The 21,555-nt window shown below is 40.4% G+C and overlaps 1 protein-coding gene across 1 annotated transcript in view; it reads right to left on the bottom strand.

The window, feature by feature from the left end:
• Positions 1 to 7,190: 7,190 nt before the first annotated feature.
• Positions 7,191 to 21,555, bottom strand: part of cfap251 (cilia and flagella associated protein 251) — a 77,904-nt gene continuing 63,539 nt past the window's right edge. Inside the window, exons 19-22 of the mRNA XM_072586971.1 lie at positions 16,235 to 16,378; positions 15,268 to 15,496; positions 10,338 to 10,439; positions 7,191 to 7,393 (exon numbers count right to left, since the gene is read on the bottom strand). Of these exons, the coding sequence (XP_072443072.1) occupies positions 7,260 to 7,393; positions 10,338 to 10,439; positions 15,268 to 15,496; positions 16,235 to 16,378 (609 nt within the window). The 3' untranslated portion in view covers positions 7,191 to 7,259. The remainder of the gene's footprint in view (positions 7,394 to 10,337; positions 10,440 to 15,267; positions 15,497 to 16,234; positions 16,379 to 21,555) is intronic.

Consider the following 21,555-nt stretch of genomic DNA (forward strand, 5'->3'; position numbering starts at 1 on the left):
CCAGGCAGAGCCGCCGCTACCGCTGCTGCTCGAGCCGGGCTAACCGCGCCTGCGCAAACGACCCCCCCGGGCGCGCACGCGCGCGCATTGGAAGGAGAGCCGCGTGAACAAAGGTAGCACCTATCGCGAGATCCCATTCACACTTTTCCCGCCCCCTCCCATCAACCATGTGCCACCTGCCACGTGACTGAAGAACTGCCCTCAGCAATTGTTTCTCCCAGCATGATGGCAAATGTCAGAGCCAGCACGTTGAATAAATGAGGCAAGAATGAAAACAAAGATCAGATCCTTTACACCGAGAAAAATTGACGTTTTCTTTCACTCAAGTCTTAAATGGCGATTTCAGATCCTCAGCCTTGAATAGCAGCCAGCTTATTCCAATGCGTGTTCGCATCAGTCATAAGTGAATAGTACCCGCACTTTACATCACACTCCCAATTCTGTTGGTCTCTGGTGAGAAACCAGATGGTGCAAAATCTTGACGAAACAAAGCAGGTGTCTGGAGAGTGCGTAGGGAGTGTGGTGTTGGAAAAGCATAGCACGTCAGGCAGCATCCTGAATGAAATTCCTGATGAAGGGCTTATGCCTGAAATGTTGATTCTCCTTCTCCTCGAGTGGTGCTGACGTGCTGTGCTTTTCCAATGCCACACTCTTGATTCTGATCTCCAGCATCTGCAGTCTTCACTTTCTCCCACTCTGGAGGCTGCACCTTGTCCAATGTCTGGCCTGGACACCTTGCCATTGCTTCTTCTGCGTGATGTCCCTATATGCTCCACAGCTAATTTCCTTTTTGATGCTATTTCCATGCAAATTGACATTGGGAAACCACTAGCCTTAGCACATTATTTGGCCCATATCTCAGATCAATTCAGTAGCCAGTTCATGCCTTCAACATTCTACTTTGGATTATGAAGATATATATGCTCCTGATAAGTTGCTTTGCATGCATTTACATGGATGTTTTTATGCTGACATGGACACATGCACCTTATGACTCTTAGCTTGCTTTACTAGTGTTTATTGTTTTTTACACTTACCTAGTGGCATCCTGCTGCTTCAGATTGAATTGCTTTCTTACAGTGCAAGGTCTTGACTGCTGAGTTATAGGCTGCCAGAAGGAGAGGCCAGCAGCTTTTCATCTTGAGGATCACTAAACAGTCAATGGACTGTAAATAAGAAGTGGACATATAATGATGGTACCATCCAATGTCAGACCAACACACATCAGCAGCTTATGGTACAAATATATTGCATGTGCTTTGAATAAATGGCAGTGTGAAATTCGATGGGAAGCGTGCTTAGTAGGGCAAAGAGAGATTACGGTTGTTTGGGGTTTACTGCCACAGTGATCCGATTCCAATTCCAGGGTTGGCCAAAGTGAGTCCTGACATTCAAGTAGTTTAGGGATGGCAAGTATGTCATTAAGGATGCTATTGAGACATCAGTCCAGGGGTGTTTTTAGTTTTTCCTGCAATGAGTCAAAGAGAAGAATTTAATATGATGTAAGTTGGTGCAAGATTAGTTAGTGGTGATGTATGAGCATGAAAGGTGATGAGCTGTCCCCAGTGAGTAGGAAAACCAGAGAGCAGGACAGGATGGTAGTTTAGGAAAATGAGGTGGATGAGAGCTCATTAAGGGAATATGATGCATGTGATACTGAGAGCTATACTCCATCAGCCTTGGTGAGATATATGTGCAGTGGCAGAGTTAGAGCTAGTACTTGTCCTTTGAGTGTGAAGTACTATGGTGACACTTATGCTTAGGGAGTGCAGAAAATCATTGACCTTCTTACAGCACTGCTGGGCATCGCACTCGCTCAGGATCCTGCATTAATCTCTGCTGCTGCTGTTTGGGTCCACGCTGTCTTAGTCATGTTGCCTACTGGGGTAGACAGCAAAGAAAAGAGCAGCTCACCTCTCCACCAACCCAGGCATCAACACCTCTGTTCATGAAGTGCAATGCAAACTTGCCTTTCTGTTGGGCAACCTCTGTGTGATTAGGGTTGAGCAACATGGTCAGGTCAATCCTGGTTTGCAGCCTCTGAGCAGCTGAGCTTTAAATATGGCATGAGGGGCATGGAAGATAGGAAACTTCAATACTGTCAAAAATTCCCAAGAAACATACCAATGTTCTAACTTGTGTAATTAGGTGAAAAGCAGAAGATCACATGTGAAAATTTGTCCAACATCATGATGGACTGGACTCAATTGCCACCCTACTTTAACTACAAATGGGAAAATCCAGCCCCACAAGCTTGAGGCCAGAAGTAAAGTACAGTCATCTCAAAAGGGAACTGCTGATAGAGGCAGAAACATTTCTATTTCAGTTCAAAAATTCCCTTTTTTGAGAATGACCCTGAGGTTCAGCATTTAGACCAAGCCAGGCAGTGCTTGGAGTGTCCTTTATCATCCTTTGTGACTTGCCAGTGCTGACCTAGCTTCAGCATAAGCTTCTGCTCACACTTGATGTGCTCCACATCTCATAATATCTTAACTATCTCTAATTTAGCACCACTAAGGTGCGTCTTTCTGGACTGGTGGAGGGAACACAGGAACCATGTAACACTGTAGTCTCAAGCTGATGCACTCCTCATCTCCACTGTCACTGGGTGGAACATGTGAGACATATAAGTATGAGTTTGTGCTGTTGCTGATAAAGGTAAAAATTCAACAGTCACAGAGATGTACAGTACCGAACCATACTCTTCAGTCCAACTCGTCCATGCTGACCAGATTTCCTAAACTAATCTAGTTCCAGTTACCAGTGCTTGGTGTATATCCCTCTAAACCCTTCCTTTCGTATACCCATCCAGATGTCTTTTAAATGTCGTAATTGTACCAGTCTCCAGCACTTCCTCTGGCAGCTCATTACATACCACCCTCTGCATGAAATGTTGCCCCTTCGGCTGCTTGTAAATTTTTCTCCTCTCAACCAGGGAACTGCCCCATCGCAGGGAAAACACCTTGTCTATTTACCCTTTTCATGCCTCCCATGATTTTATAAACTTCTATAAGGTCACCCCTCAGCCTCAGATACTGAGGCAAACAGCCCTAGCCTATTCAGTCTTTCCCTATAGCTCAGCCCTCAAACCCTGGCATCATCCTTGTAAATCTTTTCTGAACCCTTTCAAGTTTCACAGCATCCTCCCTGTAGGACTGAGACCAGAATTGCACATAATAAACTAAAAGTGGCCTAAACAATGTCCTGTACAGCCGCAACATGACCTCCCAACTCCTGTACTCAATACTCTGACCAATAAAGGAAACCATACCAAACACCTTCTTCACTATCCTATCTACCTGCGACTCCACTTTCAAGGAACTATAAACCTGCACTCCAAGGTCTCTTTGTTCAGCAACACTCCCTAGGACCTTACCATTACCATGAAGTCCTGCCCGATTTGCCTTTCCAAAATTCAGCACCTCACATTTATCTAAATTAGACACCATCTGCCATTCCTCAGCCCATTGGCCCATCAGATCAAGGTCTTGTTATAACCTGAGGTAAACTTTTTTGCTGTCCATTATGCCTCCAATTTTGGGGCCATCTGCAAACTTATTAATTATATCTCCTATGTTCACACCCAAATCATTTATATAAATGACAAAAAGCAATGGACTCAGCACTGATCCTCAGCACTGATCACAGGTCTCCAGTCTGAAAGGCAACCCACCACCACCACACTCTGTCTTCTATCTTTAAGCCAGTTCTGTATCCAAATGGCTGTGGGAAGCTAGGGAAGTGACTACTGGGCCCCTTGCTGAGATATTTGTATCATCAATAGTCACAGGTGAGGTGCCGGAAGACTGGAGGTAGGCTAACGTGGTGCCACTATTTAAGAAGGGTGGTAAGGACAAGCCAGTGAACTATAGACCAGTGAGCCTGCTGTCAGTGGTGAGCAAGTTGTTGGAGGGAATCCTGAGGGACAGGATGTACATGTATTTGGAAAGGCAAGGACTGATTCGGGATAGTCAACATGGCTTTGTGCATGGGAAATCATGTCTCACAAACTTGATTGAGTTTCTTGAAGAAGTAACAAAGTGGACTGATGAGGGCAGAATGGTAATTGTGATCTATATGGACGTCAGTAAGGCATTCGACAAGGTTCCCCATGGGAGACTGATTAGCAAGGTTAGATCTCACGGAGTATAGGGAGAACGAGCTATTTGGATACAGAACTGGCTCAAAGGTAGAAGACAGAGGGTGGTGGTGGAGGGTTGTTTTTCAGACTGGAGGCCTGTGACCAGTGGAGTGCCACAAGGATTGGTGCTGGGTCCTCTACTTTTCGTCATTTACATAAATGATTTGGATGCGAGCATAAGAGGTATATTTAGTAAGTTTGCAGATGACACCAAAGTTGGAGGTGTAGTGGACAGCGAAGAGGATTACCTCAGATTACAACAGGATCTGGACTAGATGGGCCAATGGGCTGAGAAGTGGCAGATGGAGTTTAATTCAGGTAAATGCAAAGTGCTGCATTTTGGGAAAACAAATCTTAGCAGGACTTATATACTTAATGGTAAGGTCCTAGGGAGTATTGCTAAACAAAGAGACCTTGGAGTGTAGGTTCATTGCTCCTTGAAAGTGGAGTCGCAGGTAGATAGGAGAGTGAAGAATGCGTTTGGTATGCTTTCTTTTATTGGTCACAGTATTGAGTATAGGAGTTGGGAGGTCATTGGTTAGGCCACTGTTGGAATATTGCATGCAATTCTGGTCTCCTTTCTATCAAAAAAATGTTGTGAAACCTGAAAGGGTTCAGAAAAGATTTACAAGGATGTTGCCAGGGTTGGAGGATTTGAGTTATAGGGAAAGGCTGAACAGGCTGGGGCTGTTTTCCTTGGAGCGTCAGAGGCTGAGGGATCACCTTCTAGAGGTTTACTAAATTATGAGAGGCATGGATAGGGTAAATAGACAAGGACTTTTCCATGAGGTGGGGGAGTCCAGAACTAGAGGGCATAAGTTTAGGGTGAGAGGGGAAAGATATAAAAGAGGCCTAAGGGGCAACCTTTTTCACACAGAGGGTGGTACGTATATGGAATGAGCTGCCAGAGGAAGTGGTAAAGGCTCATATAACTGCAACATTTAAGAGGCATTTGGATGGGTATATGAATAGGAAGCGTTTGGAGGGATATGGGCCAGTGCTGACAGGTGGGACTAGATTGGGTTGGGATATCTGGTTGGCATGGATGGGTTGGACTGGAGGGTCTGTTTCCATGCTGTACATCTCGATGACTCTAGACTCTGTGGCTAGTTCTCCCTGTATTCCATGAGATCTAACCTTGCTAACCAATCTACCATGAGGAACCTTGTCGAATGCCTTACTGAAGTTCATACAGATCATGTCTCCTCTGAACTCATGAATCCTCTTTGTTATTTCTTCAAAAAACCTGAATCAAGTTTGTGAGACATGATTTCCCAGGCACAAAGCCATGATGACTATCTCTAATCCATCCTTGCCTTTCCAAATACATGAACAGCCTGTCCCTCAGGATTTCCTCCAACAACTTGGCCTCCACCATTGTCAAACTCACCAGTCTATAGTTCCCTGGCTTTTTTTTAACCACCTTTCTTAAATAGTGGCACCACATTAGCCAACCTCCAGTCTTCCGGCATCTCACCTGTGACTATCGATGATACAAATATCTCAGCAAGGGGCCCAGCAATCACCTGTCTAGCTTCCCAAAGAGTTCTAGAGTGCACCTGATCAGGTCCTGGGGTATTATCCAACTTCATGAGTTTTACAGCTTCCCACACCTCCTCCTCTGTAATATGGACATTTTTCAAGATGCCACCATCTATTTCCCCACATTCTATAACTTGCACTACCTTATTTCCCAAGAGTAGGTCAAGTTTAGCACCTTTTCTAGTAGGTACATCAACATACTGAATCAGAAAATCTTCTTGTACAGACCTAACAAATTCTTCACCACCTAAACACCAAACACTATGGCAGTCCCAATCTGTGTTTGGAAAGTTAAAATCCCCTGCCATAATTACCTGATTATTCTTGCAGATAACAGAGATCTCCTTACAAATTTGTTTCTCAATTTCCTGCTGACTAATGGAGGGTCTATAGTGCAAGGAGAAAATGAAGACTTGCAGATGCTGGAGATCGGTGTCGAAAAATGTGGCACTGGAAAAGCACGGCAGGTCAGGCAGCATCCAAAGAGCAGGAGAGTCAACGTTTTAGGCATAAACTCATCATCAACCCTTCCTGATGAAGGGTTTATGCTCGAACAGTTGATTCTCCTGCCCCTCAGATACTACCTGCCCTGCTGTGCTTTTCCAGTGCCCTACCTTTCAACTCAGTCTATAGCACAATCCCAATAAGGTAATCATCCCTTTCTTATTTCTCCGTTACACCCAAATAACTTCCTTTGGGTGTATTCCCAGGAATATCCTCCCTTAGTACAGCTGTAATATTATCTACATCATGACAGTTCAGTTATTGTGGACTTCAAATCGATAGGAGTGATTGTTGCCATGTATCTTGTTCTTCTATATGGTAGTGATCATGGGTTAGAAAGTTGCAACATAAGGAAGCTTTGATGTGTTTCTGCTGTGTATCTTGCAAATACTACTATGGAGTGCTTGTGGTGGAGGGACTGAATACTTGTGAATATGGTGCCAAATCAAATGATCTGCTCTGTTTTAGATGGTGTCAAGCTTCTTGAGTGGTTTTGATGCTGCAATCATCCAGACAAGTGGGAGTATTTCATCACACGCCTGTCTTGTGCCTCGTTAATGGGTGGCTTTGGGAATCACATGGTGAGTTATTCTTTCCAGAATTCCGAAACTCTGACCTGCTCTTGTAGCCATAATATTTATATGGCTAGTTCAGTTCAGTTTCTAGTCAACGGTAATATCATTTGGGATATTGTTCAGGGGAGACACAGTAATAGTAATGCATTGAATGCCAATATGGTTAGATTCTCTCTTCCTGGAGCTGGTGTGTGACATGAACATTACTTGTCACTTGTCAACCCCAAACTTGGATATCATCCAGGTCTTGCTACATTTGGATATGGAATGCTTGAGTACCCGAGGAGTTGCAAATTGTGGTGAATATTGTGCAATCATCAGCAAACATCCCCCTATTTTTAAGAATAGCCGTCACAAATAGAATAATTATTCATATGTTTAATTTAAAAGTAAGTATCAAACAGTAAACACTGGTCATTTAACAATGAGATTGTGAAAACTAAAATGATTCAAATAATACAAATTATTTGTTCAGCAAAGTACATTTTAGCTTGTGTTTATGTTGGTGCAGCTGTGGGAACAGCTGCCTCTTCACCACAAGTTGAAATCTGAGGAAACCCTAATATTTCATTCATGAACAGTTCACTTGTAATCTCTTGGGGAAGTTGCTCTTCAAGCAATGCTGATGCACCTGTCAAATCAAAATAAGACAAAAATAAAATGAATTTTACAATTAAACAGGTAATTTTTTTTCAAAATACCTTCTCTTTCTTTAAGCTTTTAGTTTAACTTTGTGGATTTTCTGATTAAAAAGATTCAGTTACAAATGGCAGTAATAAGAATACAATATCATATAAATATGTAACATCATAAAACATAAATAAGCCAAAAACGTCTAAAATCCTTGCATCTCTCCTTCCAAGTAACAGAATCAATAAAAAAAAATGCAAAGCTAACACTGAACATTCACTATATCCCCAGTAAAGCTGCCCAGATTTCTATTCCCAGAATGGTTTCAAACATAAACAGCTCTATAAAACACTGGTTAGACCACACCTGGACTATTGTGTTCAGTTCTGGTCACCTCAATATAGGAAATATGTGGAAGCTTTAGAGAGGTTGCAAAACCTGCCTTGACTTTATTCCTCTCGAACCTTAAAATTTCCTCCAGCCCTACAACCCTCTGATATATTAGTATTCATCGAATTCTGGCCTACTGAGATCCCAGTTTTAATTTCCTACACCATTGGCAGCCATGTCTTCAATTCCAATGACCCTTAAATTTGGAATTTCCTTCCTAAGCTTTAATAACTCTCTACCTCCCTTCCTTTTTGATGTTCCTGAAAATCTATCTTCATGACCAAATGTTTGATCACATGCCCTAATATGTCCCAATTTGGCGCAAAGTAGTTTTGTTTGACAAAGCACCTTGGGAACATTTTACTACATGAAGATAACTTATAAATTCAGATTTTTGTTGCTTTGGACCAATTGAAATACATAAATTTAATAATGACTCTTTTCAGAAATTATGAGTTTGTAAATTGTACACCATTCAAAAGATTCAAATATGCCAATTATGATTATAATATTCAGGATAGCATTATCAAAAATGTGAAGATGATGATCATTATAGATTAAATTTAGATTCGCCCATTAATTGGGTGACATTTAAGTGACTGCTCTACATGCACATGGATAGCAGTGAATTGAGGGGTGCATAGGTTAAGTTATTTTATCTTACATTAGCATTAATCCTCAGCACAACATTGTGGGCCACAGGGCCTGTTCTGTGCTGTACCTTTCTATGTTCTATGTTCTATGACTGAGATAAATGGTACTATCACACTAGGTGCTAAATTTACATTAAATGTGACATATTCATATTTTTGACAAAGAACATAATAACAAGGAAAAGAAGTTAGCTTGCATGATGACAGGATCTTCCATGTTCTTAGGATGTATTAAAGTGCAATTAGGGAAGGGCAATAAATATTGCCCTTGCCACCATTGCCCAACATCCCAACCAGAAATAAAAAAAATCAATGAATACTCAATGTAAAAAAAATGTAGTCAGTGTTGAAAGTCAATAACATTGTCTGAAATTCTAATAAAGGTTGAAATTGTTGTAAGTAAGGATGAAGGATGAATAGAATACCCTTTGTAGAAATTGAAGAGACAAATACAAATATATGTCTATGGGGTGAATTTGCATTTGCAGAATTGTAATTGCAGATACATTCTATTTTACTTAAAAAATACACAATCTGTGGGCAGTCAATGCAGGCAGTCAATCCATGTGACATTTTACAGATTCCTACTTTGGAAATAGAACCAGTCTGACTCAAGACTGAAATACAGACTCTCACCTCACACCTTTAATGCATTGTCTGAGCTGAGATGTCACTTTTTTTTATAAAACCTTAAGTTATGATTAGATTAGATTACTTACAGTGTGGAAACAGGCCCTTCGGCCTAACAAGTCCACACCGACCCACCGAAGCGCAACCCACCCAGAGCCATTCCCCTACATTTACCCCTTTACCCAACACTATGGGAAATTTAGCATGGCTAATTCACCTAACCTGCACATTTTTGGATTGTGGGAGGAAACCGGAGCACCCGGAGGAAACCTGAAGAATGTGCAAACTCCACACAGAGAGTCGCCTGAGGCGGGAATTGAACCCGGGTCTCTGGCTCTGTGAGGCAGCAGTGCTAACCACTGTGCCACCGTGCTGCCCACAGAATGTGAGCACAGTCACATTCTCGGGAATGTGATTTGAAAGTAGTTCTGGAACTTACATACTAATGAATCTAAACATGCACCCCATTCTAAAAGATGGAAGACTTAACAGTAATCTAGATTTGTTCAATATATTGTATCAGTTGCATGACGCTATGATCTTGTGCTATAAATTCTGTCTTATGATCCTGCCTCACAAGCTACCTGACAAAGGAGCAGCTCTCTGAAAGCTAGTACTATCAAATAAACCTATTGGACTATAACCTGGTGTTGTGTGATTTTTAATCTTTTCAGACTGTTTGTGTCATCCTCAACACTTGGCAGATCAATAAGCTTAATGGCCTACCCCTGTTCCTTTGTTCTGAAAGGCTTTGTCATTTAAGTGAAGCTCTTACCCAAGAACCTGAACTTTCTGCAGAACTAAATATAACATCTGAAAGAATGGGCATTCTTGTGTATTTTGCACTTAGTGATGAGATTAGAATAAACTAAAATAACACTTTAGGTTTGCTTTGGGCATCACAAAACTGTTCTGGAATACATTTAAATAAATTCCAGGTTTTGATAGGACTGGATTATTAATAGGCTCCTGCCACTTGCTGATCTGCCTTTAATTCATTCTGTACTTAATTCCCAACTTTCATCCCACTGTTAGGAAGTTGACATTTCATTCCCACAAAATTTGTTGCCTCCAACTGCCTCATTTCATGCTCTCAAGAGCAGCATTAGATTCCACCGTATAGTTTCAAAAGATCATTGTCCACATTAGGTCAGAATAGAATATCTATCAAATAGTATGAGACTACCGAAAGTAAAAAAAAACCTTTGAATGGAATAACTTAAATTAATTTAAGAACAAATAGTAATGTAAATTATTTCAATGCATATTTACTTTTTGCATCAAAAGAGATCAATTCAGAACTTCCTCCCTCTGGATTCAAGCCCAGTAGTGTGGAAAGGCATTCTGCTACCTCTTCCTCAGCCATACATTCACCTAGAAAGCAAAACAAAAAGCAAGAGGAGGATTTTATAGTGCATCTACATTTCAAAATGCATATATTTTGTGTCACAAGCATGGTGAGAACAACATATACTTAACATATTAATCCTTCAACCATAATTCCATGTAATTATTCTGGGAGTTTCCAGAATGGAACTTTCATCTCTGTATTTTCAACACATTTAATAATTATATAATTAGGTCAATGTTTTTAATAATCAAAATAATTGACCAATGTCATATGGCTAAAACTACTTCTACCAATTGCTTTCATAATAAGAGGTAAGCAGTAATAACTGAGTTGGATGCACTAGCATAACTTTTTTAAAAATGGATACATTATATCCCTAAGAAAAAAGTAATAACCATTCGATGTTCAGTATGATATTTATATCTCTTTGACCATGACTGGCTGACTTGCTACCTGGAAAAAGTGAGGAATTATTACAATGAGTAACAACTGAGTTTCACTAATTTTGGACTGAATTGCTACATGACATCCTTACTCTTTGTTCCAGTGACCTTATAACAGCTCTGCAGCAATTTGTAAATCAAAGAAGACATTAGAGTGGAAAAAAAGAAATTGTAACGTTGAGAAAGAGAAACATGTCATGAATTCTTACACCATTTCATGCTGAACCTGGTAATCTACCTATATCTGCCATATGTCTGTTTTTGGAGCTGTGCTGAGCTTTACTTATATTGTTAGCTTTAAGCAAGAGCTATCCTTTACATGATACATGTGTCGTTCAAACACATATGTTTATGTAAATGTTTGTATCTATTGTCTTAGTTTATACAATGGGCATATTATGAGTTTATACTTTTGCTGTTTCTGGATGACCTTAGAGGAGCTCAATTAATGGAAAGTTTTTTTCTTTGTTTTCTCTGTGTTTTGTGTGTCTATTTTTAGCTTTTAATTCTCTTGCATAAAACCAAAAGTTTCAGCTGTGTCTAAACTCATCCTTCTTCCACAACAAAAACAGAAGCAGATACTTGGCTGCATTTTCAACCTAAAGAGTCTGTGTACTCACAGCTCCATCTAATGGCTTACTATATAAATTTCATATGGATCATCATTAACATATCAAATTAAATTTAGATTAGATTCCTTACAATGTGGAAACATGCCCTTAGGCCCAACAAGTCCACACCGACCCTCCGCAGAGTAGCCCACCCAGACCCATCCCTTTACATTTACCCCTGCCTAATGCACCTGACACTATGGGCAATTTAGCAAGGCAAATTCACCTGACCTGCACATCTTTGGATTGTGGGAGAAAACTGGAGCACCTGAGAGGAAACCCATGTAGACACAGGGAGAATGTGCAAACTCCACATAGACAATCGCCCGAGATTGGAATTGAACCCAGGTCTCTGGAGCTGTGAGACAGCAGTGCTAACCACTGAGTCACCGTGTGCAAAAACATGAAAAAAACATACTGGAATCATTTAATACTTCAATATCAAACCATCTGCAATACCAGGAATATCTTCAGGAAATATAGGCTTCTTCTACTACTCCATTTTTGTACTACCATGTAGATACTCCTATATGTAAACAATGTTCACTTCAAAGTGTTTACAAAAGTCCAAAACAGAATTATATGCAAATTCATATCTTTGTCATATTATGCAGAGAGGTCTGGGTAGATTCTGAACAGACAAATCTAGATACTTCTCCACAGTGAACAAAAATTGATGAACAAGTCACTTAAAGCCTCTTTTGTGGCCTGATGAGAGAGGCATGGCACTAGTGACATCACAAGTTAATGAGATCCAGGTTTATTCTCGGGGACGTTAATTCAAATCCCACCATGGCATCGAGTGGAACTTAGATTCACTTAATAAATATGGACAATAAAGCTAGTCACAGTAATGGTGACCATATAACTATCATTGATTGTTTTCAAAGTTTGGGAGAAGATTTGTAGCTCGGGTGCTTGTTGTTGTGGTTCTGTTCGCCGAGCTGGGAATTTGTCTTGCAAACGTTTCGTCCCCTGTCTAGGTGATATCCTCAGTGCTTGGGAGCCTCCTGTGAAGCGCTTCTGTGCTGCTTCCTCCGGCATTTATAGTGGCCTATCTCTGTCGCTTCCAGTTGTCAGTTCGAGCTGTCCGCTGTAGTGGCCGGTATATTGGGTCCAGGTCGATGTGTTTGTTGATAGAGTCTGTGGATGAGTGCCATGCCTCTAGGAATTCCCTGGCTGTTCTCTGTTTGGCTTGCCCTATAATGGTAATGTTGTCCCAGTCGAATTCATGTTGCTTGTCATCTGTGTGTGTGGCTACTAAGGATAGCTGGTCGTGTCGTTTCGTGGCTAGTTGGTGTTCGTGTATACGGATCGTTAACTGTCTTCCTGTTTGTCCGATGTAGTGTTTTGTGCAGTTCTTGCACGGGATTTTGTACACTACATTAGTTTTGGGTATCGGGTCCTTCGTTCTGTCAGTTCAGAAATGCTCCTGCAGTGTGTTGTGGCCCTTTTGAATAGTGTCCTGATGCAACTTCATTTGTGTGTGTTGGGGTGGTTGCTTTCATAGTTTAGGACTTGGTCTGTGTGTGTGGCTTTCCTGTAAACCTTTGTGGTGAATTCTCCGTTCGGTGTTTACAGGAAAGCCACACACACAGACCAAGTCCTAAACTATGAAAGCAACCACCCCAACACACACAAATGAAGTTGCATCAGGACACTATTCAAAAGGGCCACAACACACTGCAGCACACCAGAACTACAAAAAGAGGAAGAGGAACACCTATACAAGGTATTCGCCAAAAACGGATACCCTCGCAATTTCATCAACAGATGCCTAAGGGAGAGACAACGGAACGAGGACATGCCGCAGCCCAAAGGACTAGCCACACTACCATACATCAGGAGCATTTCTGAACTGACAGCCAGACTACTGCAACCACTAGGACTCATAACAGCACACAAACCAACAGCCACGCTCAGACAACAACTCACCAGAACGAAGGACCCGATACCCAAAACTAATGTAGTGTACAATATCCCATGCAAGGACTGCACAAAACACTACATCGGACAAACAGGAAGACAGTTAATGATCCGAATATACGAACACTAACTAGCCACAAAACGACACGACCAGCTATCTTTAGTAGCCACGCACACAGATGACAAGCAACATGAATTCGACTGGGACAACATTACCATTATAGGGCAAGCCAAACAGAGAACAGCCAGGGAATACCTAGAGGCATGGCACTCATCCACAGACTCTATCAATAAACACATCGACCTGGACCCAATATACCGGCCACTACAGAGAACAGCTCGAACTGACAACCGGAAGCGGCAGAGACAGGCCACTATAAATGCCGGAGGAAACAGCACAGAAGCGCTTCACAGGAGGCTCCCAAGCACTGAGGATGTTACCTAGACAGGGGACGAAACGTTTGATTGTTTTAAAAACTGCAGTTGATTCGCTGGTGCCCTTTAGTGAAGGAAATCTGCCATCCTTACGTGGTCTAGTTATATTTGACTCCAGATCCACATCAATGTCATTGACTATTAACTGCCCTCTAAAGTTATTCAATTATTCAACTCAAAGGCAATTAGCAATAGGCAACAAATGTTGGCCTTGCCAGAAGCACCCACATCTCTTGAAATTATTTGAACAAAAAGACGTATTATGCTCAGTTGTTTTCACTGATTATGCGCAAAAATACAATGTAGAATTAAAACAGAGTTGAAAGTTCCTCTGTTGGTTGTGTTGGCAAGTGCTCAGTCCAGTTTAATAATCAGTTATACAATTAAGGGAGAAAGATAGATTGATATTTAGAAAGCACCTTTTCAATTCACTCAGAAAAGTCTCAAACTGTTTCACATGCAATTCATTTATTTGAAGTGCACACTGAGGTTCATGCAGATATATTGCCACAAATGGCCCAGTATTTGGATGAGGGGAAATGGGAACATCGTTAAGGCCTGCTTCTGTTCATTATCTAGCAATGCATATGCGATTGCCCAAGATACATCAGGTAAGAAAATAACTAGGTTTGCCATTTGACTTCTGACATTCTTTGTGAACAGGACAAGACTCAAAGCTGCTGTTCATAGTTACTTCACAACATCTACAGGAAATTTCACACACCATTTTAACTTGGAAATAGATCACTGTTCCTTCAGTGTCACTGGTTCAAAATCCTGAAGATCCTATCCTGAATAATACTGTGGTTGTATCTACTTCATTTGGACTCCAGTGGTTCAAAAAGGCAGCTCACCACCATTTTCTGAAGGACAATTAAGCAAATTAGGGATAGACCATAAATGCAAGTCTTGGCAGGGATGCTCACATCCCAAGAAGGAGTGAATCATAAAACCTCGATAACCAAACTGTAGTCATGTATTAGAATTTATATGTAAACAATGTCTATTTGAGTGAGTTGTCATATGAATCACACAACTATGGAACTGCATTTCACCTTCAGAAGTCACCTTTAAGACAATCAAGGAATAGATTAGTAGGAGAAACCCTGAAGAAAATGTCAGTACTGTACAGTTTTACATGGTACTAAGTATTCAGTATACATGGTAAACAGATGTATTGCTATGTAACTCTCTCAGTGATTGTCTGTATTTATATTAACATGTTCAGTTTTAAGGAAAAGTTGCATTTATATGTAGTCTTTCAGTACCATAGGACATCTGAAGGACTTTATAGTTACTATTAAGTACTTTTGAAATGGAATCAATGTTGTAATGTAGTAAACAGTCAATCTGAGTGTAGTGAGCCTCCCACAAATAGTACTGTTGTAATAATTAGATAATCTGCTTTACAATGTAATTGTTGCCATTTGACTCACCTCCACTTTGCAATAATTGCAATAATTCTCCTAACTTAATTATTTTTTCTCCATTCTCATTGTTGTAGCCAAGAACATCAAATACACGATGCAACTCAGAAGCAGTTATGCCAAAAACAGGTCGATGGTTTATATACAGTTTAATGAATTCGCCTAAATCAATGTCTGTCACATACGTTCCTGTGTCCACATATTTACTGAACTTCACCTCATTCAACATGTCCTCAATCTGTAATGAAAGCCATTAAAATTAGCAAATTATACAATCTAATAGAAACTTACAGCTCTCTTGTTTCTTTTCCTGATTTTACCTGCAGGTGCCATTGTGGTGGGCAGGATCTGTTCCAGTCATTAGTGAAGTTAGATCTTTGGTTTCAAAGATACTATGTTGCATTACTTAAGCACCCAAGGTGAGGCATAAGCTTATCAGTATTTTATATTATCAAGATAGGTTGAGGTTCTTTATCACTTCTTCATCCTGATCTCTATGTCTGCCCTAACTTCTACACCCAACACATCTTGCTTTAACTGTTCCTGCATTCTGAACTTCTAATTATTCTCTGCCTTTTCTTTTACATCTTAACAAGTTTTTTGCTTTTTTTATCACATTCCCTCTAATGTCATTCTAACCTCCTGTTTTGTACCAATCTGCTTCCTTTCCTTAGCCTGAAGCCACAATCACTTATATTCCACCCTTTCAGACCCTGATTGAATGGAGGATTTCATTTAGTTTTACAGCATTATGAAAGATGACTAGTGTATATAGTGTTTATGCCTTAGTGGGTCTGCTTAGCCATAGTAACAATGCTTATCACACGGTTTACCACCATGGTGCAAACTATCATTTCATGCAATGAAAGGTTGCCATATGTGCACTTTCATTGTCATGTTTATTAAGAAATTGTACAACAGCACATAGTAGAAGGCATGCAAGTTATTTTTGTGGATGTAAACATATACAATGTACCTCTTTCTCTGTAGGGTAGAATCCCAGTGCTCTCATCATAAATGGTACTTCCTGCAGTGGAATATGTGTTGATATTTCTCTGGGCTGCATTGTACTGACATGCTGGTAACGCAGCTGTGAATAGTAGAAATAGTTCTCCATCTCCTTCAGAACACATCAAAAAACAAAATATTAATTGATTGGAACCAAATGAAAAACTGACTGAACTATAAAAATTATATATGCAAATACATTTTCTTCATTTTTTTTGTTCTGCATGTCCACTAATTGCAGATGGCACTAATGCTGAATAAGAATTTTCTATATTTCTTGCTTAAATGAGATTATGAAAAATACCATGATGACGTGGCAGAGATGGAAATTATAATGGTAATATCACGACAAAAATAGATAAGCATTAATCTATGGCACTTTCTATTCGTTTGTCAACAGAAGGTGTCATAATTCTGCTGTGCTACTTGCTTTATTAATCTAGGAACCAAGGGAATTGATCATTGTTCCCCACTCCCCAGGGCCATTTGTTTTGCTTTGTGGTCAGTAAGCTGAGGTTGTCTCTAACACCAAACCCTGTTAACTTAAAGATAAGCAGTTAACTAATTATATCCCTTTTACTCTGGGTGGGCATGGGCTTATTGAAGAGTTGAGGGACTGATATGGAATATGTGGCTATTCTAGAACTCATGTTAGATTTTAAGCAACTTTTACATTTAAGCAACTTCTATAATTTCAACCAGGGGAAACCTAAGCCTTTTACCAACATACCACATTTCATTTCTAAAACTGATTCTCTTATCCTGATGATAGAAGCATTATCCCTAAAATGATGGAAATACAATACTATGGTTGAGAAAATGGAATCAACTTGACCAGTGAAAGACAGTATTTTGCAACACTAATGATGGAATCAATAATTGTAATTGCTCCTATGTTTACCTTCTCCACTCTACCAGTGTAAATGCCATCATCTTCTCTACAATAGCTCATGCTCACTCCTTCTCAGCTACTGTATTTATCACCAAAGTTCATTTTCTGAGATAGGATTACGCAACCCAAAACATTAACTCTGATTTCTCACCACAGATGCTGGCAGACAGGCTGAGCTTTTCCAGCAATTTTAGTTTTTGTTTCTGATTTACAGCATACACAATTCTTTTATTAAGCTTTTCTACTGCACTCACTAATGATTGCAATGTCCTCCCTCACAAGCTCTGTGAAGATGCTGCTCCCTTAACAAGGTTATGTTGTCCTTAATTTTTTACAGACTGTTGTAAAAACACAGATTTCACGGTGTCTAGGTTTGAAGGGTTTTAGGGCCAATTTGATTATACCTAACAGATACTGCCTTGGGGAAAAAAGGCTTTCAAGTTTCAAAAAGAACTTGTACAATGAAAGGGAAGAGGCTAGTTCTTCCAGCTCAGCTTTTCTCTGGTTTGGTTTGGTTTTAGCAAGCAGTCAGCTTTGAGGCTGCTGGTCAAAGAAACAGCTACATGGGAGAAGGTATTCCAAGCTGAATTTCTATGCTGTCTCTCCTGTAAGAATCTGTGTTGGATTTTTCCCCTTTTTTGCCAAGGGGTGTTTTTGGGGATTGTTACAAGTATTTGGAACAGCATCATTAAATTGGGATAATCTGTTGGGTTTTTGGATAGACTAATTATTCTATATTATGTTCTCTTTTTGTTTATGTTCATTCAGTAATTTTGCAAATAAATTCTGTTTTGTTTAAAACTAAATGGTTGGCCAGCTGCATCACTCCTGGAATATCCTGGAAGTTTTTTTTTTGAAACTTGAAAGCCTTTTGTCTGAGGCAGTATCTGTTAGCTATAATCAAATTGGACCTAAAACCCTTCAAACCTAGACACTGTGAAACCTGCTTAAAACAACTAGCAAAGTTAGGGTCTGGGGGCTACTTTCTTGAAATGTTTTGAGGGGGTTTGGCCTGGTTCATAACAGCTGTCACCCACCAAACCTCCGACACCACTAACCAGTCCTCTGTGCTGTCTCATTACTCATTTGAAACACCTCCTCACTTGCACCAAACGTAACAGTTATGCCACCCACTTACATTTCCCATAATACCTGCTTCATTCTCATTCTATGAGGAAAGCAGGCTTCAATGGGTCAAAACATCTCAAGACAAGTGATGGACTACCCAACACTCAGCTCTTCACTCCTTATGTGGAAAGTATTCCTTCATCTGACCATCCTGAGTGGTTGACTGACCACTTTCAAATCCCTGGACTGGTATCGTAAGCTGCCGTTGACTTATTATACTGAGACTCCTGAGCAAAGGTTTGATTAAAAACTGCTGACAACCATAACAAGCTTCCTTCCCTGTGTCTGTACTAAAGGACAAAGCAATCCAGAAGTATTATAAGCCTCATCACCTCCAGCTGAGGGGTAAACGTCAAAAAAGGCAAGATAATGCAATGCAAGGTAAGACTGTTGTGAGCGTCAGAGATAAATTCAAAGTGAGTGAGTGCTATGACAGTGATGCAGCCCAGAGATGCAGACTGGAGTGTCCCTAAGTGCAGTTTCCTTGCTGCAGCATAAAGATGGTCATTTCTGGTGCAGCGCTGAATTGAAGAAGCCTACCATGAGTACGATCAGTGATGTGCCTTGAAGATTCTTAGAAAGTGGCACATGTCAGGTGTCAATGTCCACGGATGTGGAGTGCAGAGTGTCTGGTGCCCAGGCAACGTATCCCAGTGTCCAATTTGGAGCAAGCAGTGAGTTGAATTTGCCACATTTCATGTTTCCATGGTACCTGGCAAACTCTAATTCACTCAGTGAATTTGGGAAAGATAGAAAACTGGGTATTAAAGAGCTGAGTTGGGCTGTCAGCAAGACATTTACCAAACAATCATCTTCTTTAACTGGCAACTTGCTGCTGCCTTCTGGGAAAGTTACCATACTGCTTGTGAAAAGCATAAAAGATAGAACAAGATCCTTCTGATGTTTCGATGGCACTGGCAAACTCTTTATCTGATTTTGCCACAGATCTCACCATAGCCATGTTGCTCAGATCTCTATAAAATTCGACTTTATAGTTTAATAATAGTTCAATGGCTATGAAGTATTTTGTGATCTACTGAAGAAGTGAATTTGTGATATAAACGCAAGATCTTTCTTTTTAGGCAAGAGAGATTTTTGATTTAAACTACGTTTATGATATGCAGTCAGATTGTGGTGTGTAAAGATTAACTCACAAAGTATTAGCACTTTTTTTTGGGAAGTGGGAAAGACTGCTGTCATTTAGACAATGGGGAACTAACTATCTCAATAGGTTCCCTTGATTCAAATAGTTCAATCATCAAAACCATTATGCTGATAAGATTGAGGCAAACACAAACAGATGATTTCATCATGCTGGGATAACTGATATGTTAAGCTAACTATCGGCAAGCACAGCAGATCTTCTCTTGGAGAAATTCAATCCTAAATTGACATGAGTTGATTTTACTGGCAATACTAGTGGTCAACCCTGAGGTAGGCAGGGACTCAGAGCTCAGTCTCCCAATTTCTTGCCCACAAAAGTAGAGGATCATATATTCAGCCATGGAAGCCTATAAAGAATAACAGGTAGGAGTCAAATAAGCTCTTAATAAGTCATTGTGCTGTCACTGAACATCATCAAGATGGTGATCATTAGATTTCTAGATATTGATGAAATCAAGGATGTCAGAAAAACATAAGAAAATAGCATTGCAGTAGGAAAATCAACCATGATTTAGTTGAATGAGGAGCAGGATAGAGGGCTTGAATGTGCCATCCCTGTTTCTATTTATATAGATAAGGCTGATCAGATTCAGCAAAAAAAAACCTTGCCTTACTTACTGGAGAGAAATCAGAATTAAGGTTTCAGGTCCAGTGACTCTTCTTCAGAATGGAAGTAGTTCTGAAAAAGACTCACTGGACTGGAAACATTAATTTTGATTTCTCTCCACAGATGCTGCCAGACTTGCTAAGATTTTCCAGAAATTTCTGTTTTTATTTTAGATTTCCAGCAATGCAGTTTTTTTGGCTTTTTTGCCTGATTTACTGTTCTGTTAAGGCAAAACAAACCACCCTAGTTTTAATATTGATTTTTTTTTCTAACCAAGAGTGCTAATCAGTTCCACATTACTAGTGCACTCACTGTTGCATATAGAAGATAACACAATGTTGGTACTTTATGATCCTGGGTCACACTATTGTCACTACTTTTCATGTCATGATGAATGCAGGATCCATTTATGGAAGTAACTGTCAAACAAATCCAAAAACATATCAACAGTAGATCCAGGTTGATAATGGTGCCTACGCATTTTAGGATCAGCAATGCCAAATTGGGGGTGGAATCTGTAGCTGAGTCTACTTCTGAGCCTTTCCCCGTAATCATGTTCCCAAGGCTAGAAGCCCCACATAGCATCAGCTCTTATGCTCAACAGATCCACAGAGCAAGACATGTTTGCTGCCAGAAAAGCTCCCCTCTGGAATCTCAGGATTGCAGGTAGAGATAGGAGGAGGGGGATATAGTTTCTTGGAAGAGGTTCAAAAGGATAGGCCCCTGTAAGGACAACCTACCCTATGTCCAGTCTCTCAATCAGGCACTGATTGAAGGATCCCTGCTACCCAGTACTGAGGGGGAAAGCTGTCTGCAGAATTAATCCCAGCAGTAATAGGATAATGTTCCTAAGTAGGTCTCAACTTCCTATTAAAGACCTTACTTGACAGTCGACAATGGATCTTCCACATCAGCCCCCCCACGCTTAAATCGTTTCTTGGGATCTTGAATGAAAACTGATTTTTAAAGTTAGTCCATCAGAAAACCACAGATGGAGCAAATCATTACCTCTAGGAGGCTAAGGAGGCTCAGGCTGATTGGCTGTTTAAACTGTCAGTCAGGATTGTGAGTCTGCAAAGTACTCAATCCCAGATATATATTAATCCACATGACAAGCAAATTGGTCAAGAATTGCTGTTGTTCAGAAAAATGGCAATCATTGCTCAAGGAGGTCATACCAGATTGATCAGAAGCTGCTTGGTTCAGTCCAGACAAATAAACACACAGACATGCACATATGCTGATCGAAGACAAATCCTCCTCCTCCTCCCTTCTCCCCAAACTCTGTACACACTTTGGGTCAGAAAAGAGGGAACACCTCATTTCCACCTCCCATTTTTGTACGTATTTCATAGGCCACCTTGGAATGTGTACTATCATAGGTGAACACAATTTTAACCCAACTCCTTTGCTTGGTCTCGATCTCCCTTCCTGGTGGACAGTACCTGTAGTTTGTCTCTCTCTCTCTCTAGTTTAGCTTCTTAAGTGAAAAGGCAAA

This window comes from Chiloscyllium punctatum, chromosome 17 (assembly GCF_047496795.1).
Source record: "Chiloscyllium punctatum isolate Juve2018m chromosome 17, sChiPun1.3, whole genome shotgun sequence".
In the NCBI taxonomy this organism is placed as follows: domain Eukaryota; kingdom Metazoa; phylum Chordata; class Chondrichthyes; order Orectolobiformes; family Hemiscylliidae; genus Chiloscyllium; species Chiloscyllium punctatum.